Source organism: Pteropus alecto, unplaced genomic scaffold (genome assembly GCF_000325575.1).
Source record: "Pteropus alecto unplaced genomic scaffold, ASM32557v1 scaffold101, whole genome shotgun sequence".
NCBI classification, from domain to species: Eukaryota; Metazoa; Chordata; class Mammalia; order Chiroptera; family Pteropodidae; genus Pteropus; species Pteropus alecto.
In genome coordinates, this window is record NW_006432945.1 from 17,720,961 (window position 1) to 17,725,911 (window position 4,951).

General features: G+C 58.7%; 1 protein-coding gene and 1 long non-coding RNA gene across 2 annotated transcripts in view; both read left to right on the forward strand.

Moving 5' to 3' along the window:
- ILDR2 (immunoglobulin like domain containing receptor 2) overlaps positions 1 to 2,188 on the forward strand; it is a 51,132-nt gene extending 48,944 nt beyond the window's left edge. Inside the window, exons 10-11 of the mRNA XM_015586154.2 lie at positions 6 to 84; positions 1,266 to 2,188. Of these exons, the coding sequence (XP_015441640.1) occupies positions 6 to 84; positions 1,266 to 1,301 (115 nt within the window). The 3' untranslated portion in view covers positions 1,302 to 2,188. The remainder of the gene's footprint in view (positions 1 to 5; positions 85 to 1,265) is intronic.
- A 50-nt stretch (positions 2,189 to 2,238) lies between these two features.
- LOC112476445 overlaps positions 2,239 to 4,951 on the forward strand; it is a 4,822-nt gene continuing 2,109 nt past the window's right edge. The window contains exon 1 of the long non-coding RNA XR_003045109.1: positions 2,239 to 4,444. This is a non-coding gene — a long non-coding RNA (uncharacterized LOC112476445). The remainder of the gene's footprint in view (positions 4,445 to 4,951) is intronic.

Here is a 4,951-nt window from a genome sequence, read left to right on the forward strand (position 1 = left end):
CGCGGCCCGTCCTATCGCGGCCGCGACCTGTCCGTCCACGGCACCTCGGAGAAGAGGAGAAAGAAGGAGCCCGCCAAGAAGCCGGTGAGACGGCGGCGCGGGGTCGCGTCCAGGGGTGGCGCCCCCGTCCCCCGTGGGCGGATGCAGGGGGCTGGCAGCCCGCTTCGGGGACCGCGGGCGTCGGGCTGGTTTCCCTCCACCCTCTATCCGAGGATGAGCGGGGTCAGTACGCAGGGGCCCGGGAGAGCCGGACAAGGCAGACGTCGCAGGTGTGCAGGTGGAGAGCGTCGCGCCATGGACGACGAGCTTTAAGAAGCATGTAGCGTCCGGGATCCTAGGCCATCTCCGCCGCAGGCCTTTAGGGGGGCGCAAAGGCCTGCGTGCAGGTGCAGAACGTTCTGCGCATGCCCCTGTGGGCGTCCCTCCCATCCCCAGCCCCTCGGGGGACACGCGCATCATATTCCCCAAAGAATCCACATCCCTTTACAAAGGACAGCTCGCTACTTCCCTCCTCTGACATTATACTGAGTGGAAACTGCGGACCGTGCCCTGGATACGTAAGGGAAATCTTTTGGTCCCTGAACAGTTAATTGTCTCTCGCGTAAGTGGCCTTCTGTAGACTTTACCGCCTTCTCTCTAAATGCCAAGAGCAGCCCACTCCACCCCTCGGCCTCCCCGCGTGAGCCCCACACCTGGGCACACCGGGGGACCATCGCGGCTGTGCGCTGTGGGTTGCAGGTGCCTCCGCGCCCGGGGGCCCCGCCCAGCACCAGCGCTTCCGTCCCCTCATTACCCTGCCCGCCCCCCACTTTGTTTTCCTGATTCCAAGCTGCACATTTTCTTTGGTGAGCAGTATGGGGAGAGAACATGACGGAAGAAGGTTCTGGCACAATTACCTATCTCTCCAAAAGAATTAAATGTTTTTCATTGTTCTTTAAGTGGAAAAATGCAATGACCAGAGTCCTGTAGTAGGGAAGGGACTGTCAGGTGACGTCGGGTTCGTGGCACACCATTCACGGGCTGCTGTGGGGCCGTCACACCGTAGTTATCCCCGAAGGGGCAAGAAGTTACTCCGTGGCCACAGAACTAAGTTCCCCAGATGTACGCTGGCTTCGGCACCAACTGAGGCTTAGGGGCCGTAGTCACAGGCCTAAGGAAATGTCTTAGCAGGTGTGGACTCTGCCCACAGAACCACCTGTCGTGTTGCGTTGGGTTTCTTTAACTAGTGTGTGGTTTAACGTTGGGTTCTTTCTGCTCGTCCCCAGAGTGACTTCCCGACCAGGATGTCCCTTGTGGTCTGATGTTTGTTTCGAGACGTCTCTCTGGATGACTAGAAATCAGAAGCGGACGACAGGGACAAGACACAAATCCAAGAGCCGGCAGGCCCGGGACCTTCTCCGGCCACCACCCTGGAAGGTTTGCTGACCTTTGCTTTGGCGAGAGACGGGGGACAGCATGACGGAGGCTGATTCCAAACCTCAGTGGCCACCTAACTTGTTTGAGAAACATCACGACCGTGACCGCGTGTGCAGACCTTTGCACACGTGCAGTTTCTCGCCTGCGGAACTCACACTGCTCAGTCTCCTTAGCCAAACCAGGATTCTTTTTCCAGCCCTGAAAGCGAGTGAGCCTGAACCGCAAATCTCCAGAAGATGCTCTGCCTGCAGCATCATCTCCATACCTCCCGCGCTGGGCTTCGAGACAGAATTTATCACTGCTTTGAGAAGAAAGCCTTGTCCTGAGGACAGACGATAGTTTCCGGCTAAATACGCCTTTATCTCCATCACCTCTCAGCCACTAGTCAATGAAATCGCTAAAATCAGAAGGCCTCTGGTGAGCCCCGTGACAGCGGCCTGCTGGACTGTCACAGAAATTACTTCGATTTTCTATTCTGAAAGACAGTTCTCAAGTGGCTGGACCACAACGAGGGAGAGGGCGCCTGTTTGGGAAGCTCTCTAAGCAGTTTTTCGTTTTCCATTCTGAGGACGTAAACTGCTTTTTGTCTTCTGTGCGTGGCCACATCTGAGTCGGACACTAAGGGCTGCCCCATCCTCCCCTGTCCTGGACTTCCCACAGGCTGGTGCCACACACATGGAGCCCCGCCTCCCCCTGCCCTCTGATTAGCTTGTCATCTGGTGCCTTCTGATAAACGCTTAAAGTGCACGCACGCACACGCGTGCGCACACACACGCACGCACACACACGCACACACACACGCCACAGATGCAGGTGGCAGAGAGCTGCATCATGAACAGGAGAGAGAGGACTGAAAAGAACGTGTGTTCTCGTGACATTCGGAATGTGGGCCATTCTCCCCACAAGCTCCGCCCCCCGCATCTTCCCTGGGTTTGTGCCTCGTCTACCACACGTTGCTTCTGCCACCGAGCCCTGCCGCTCCAGGACGCCGCAGGTATACGCATGGGTCTCGGCTTCGCTGGATGCTTCCGGGAGAGAGGGACACTGCCTTCTCAGGAAGGAGAGCTTCCTGTTCCCACCGCTGCCCAACTGATAGGCTTTGCCTAAATCCCAAAGCTAGATCTCTCTGGATTTTGTCATTTATATAGATTGAAAAAGATGGCCACAAACTTTTCCCTTCTCATCGAGAAGCCCAGTCTGCGTCTCCATCTGGGATTGGCCACGTAATTTGATTTGGCTGGTGACCCAGTAACAAATGTGACACGCGCAGACTCTTGGAAAGTTCTTGTGCATGGTGCTTGTCTTCTCTTGCTGCTCTTGGGAACCCTACAGTTACCATAAGGTGAACGAGCCTGGGCTGTCCTGCTGTGTGACGAGGGAAAAGGGCCCGGCTACCTCGGTCACCCTCTCAGGCAGCCTTGAACTCCCAGCTGACTGCAAGCACACGAGGGAGCCCGGCCAAGGCCGGCAGAGGACGACCTGGCTGAGCCCAGCCCGAGACGCGGATTCCTGCTCGAGGCCTGAGAAGTCGGTGCGCTGTTCTCGTCAAGGAAAAATGGGCTTGTTCTCCTCATCCGACTGTTCGGCCCTGAATCCCTCACGCCATCCAATTTTAGGTGTCTCTGGGTCTCCATTTTCTTTGACAGACTGTGGTCAAAGCTTGTCGCCCCACACCGTCTCACCAGAGAACGACAATGTCGGGCCTCGCCACCCCCGAGCCCCCGCACTGGTCCACTGTCTGTCTGGGGTCCACGGACAGCCTCTCACGCTTTTCAGCATCTCCTCGGTCTTCCCCAGGGCCACCTGACTGGAGCCGGGCCCCGTTCTCACAGTACCATTCCCTGGTACCTGTGCACGTCACGGCATTCCCCAAATAGCCCTGCGAGTGTGACGAGGCGGAGGGGCTGGGTGACGGTCGGTTGGACAAGCCGATAGCACTGCTTGGAGAGCTACCAAAGGGCTTTACGGTGGCCCTGGCCTGCCCAAGAGGAGCCAGGAGGACAGTCTGGCCCAGTGCTGGCACTTCCAAGGGCTGGAACACACAAGCCATAACCCTGGGGCTGAGTTTCAGGCTGCCGGTGACCCATGCCTCTGAAAGCCAAGGTCTAGTCGGTCTGTTCGGGCCCCAGTTCAGATGGAAAAGGTCATTAAAACATCACTTCTTAGTTGCCAGCTTTGGCTTTGAACTTGCTCGGGCGATGCTGGCAATACTGGGTAGCTGTGGTCGTCATTGTCTCTTCACACCGAGCCCTGCCCAAGCCAGGCTTCTCGCCGCCAAAGAGCCCCGCGCGCCGGCGGCAGAGACGGAAAACCCTGCGTCCTCAGCAAGGGGTGCGCACGGTTTGGGTGAAGGTTGAGGGGAGTCATGGGAAAGAACTGTGAAAACTGGAACCCTGCAGTTCCAGAGACAACGAAAGTACAGACAAGGAACGCCGCAGAGAACATGCTGGGCTTCTGAAGTGACGGGGGCGGGGGCGGGGGGCGGACCGGGTCCCCTGCAGGGCCGCTCAGATCGCTCAGGCTTCCCGCCTTGTCGCCTTGTTGAGAGAGAAAGCAGAGGAAGCCAGCATCGCTCCTGGGTCTGTGGGCAGGAGGTCGGGCTGCCGAGGCAGGAGGAGGCGGAGCTGGCCGAGCTGGCCTGGCCCCGGCCCCCTGCGCTGCTGGACGCCGAGTCCTGTTGTTTCTTCTGCCCTGAACAGCGAGTCCTCGTAGGAGCTGCCTGGACACGTTCGCTGCCTTCCCAGGCTTCTCTGGGGCACAAAATAAGTCCTGGGTAAGACCTGGTCTCTGTCCCTGGGACCCTGCACGTGCAGAGGGGAAATGAGACATGCCGAAGACGGACCTGGCGGATGTTACGCATGTGCACTGTTGCTACGGCAACAGTGTGACAAACCCAGAGGATCACATTTTTTAATTTAAAGGGGTGTATTTTGATATTTTAGTGTTGTGTGCGTTTGTCCATCCATCTTATTTAAAGATGTGCCCAGCGACCTGAAGAGCCAGCAGTAGAAACTCTGAACTGAGAGAGGTGAGTGAGGGCACAGAGGGCGGGAGCTGGGGCCCGGTGGGACAGCGTGCCGGCTGCCGTGTGCGCCCGTGAGCCGCGGTGAGTCAGGGATGTGTTGGGGGGGCACAGATGCAGGTGGCAGGAGCTGTCCCCCGTCGATGAACCGCTTCTCTCGGCCACGCACAGGCTCACTAGAAAGCCAGGACACCTGCCACGGGCCTGGTGGCGTGTCGGCTGTCCCGCCCGGCAGGCTTACAGGGAACTCCGTGCCTGCCGCCCCAGGGCTCCGTGCTGCGGCCTCGGGTGTCGCCGGCCACCCTCACAAAATGAAGAGAGGCTTGCGGAGACGATGGGCCCTTCGTCCTGCTTCTCACGGTCCTCACTCTGCACGTGGCACGGGGGTGGGTGAGGGGCTGCCACTCCCGAGGCACTCCACGCTCCAACGCCCAGCCACGCCTGACGGCATTTCTAGGCCAGTGATCCGATCGGACCTGAGGCGGCCTTTGAGAGAGGCTGAAGGCACATATG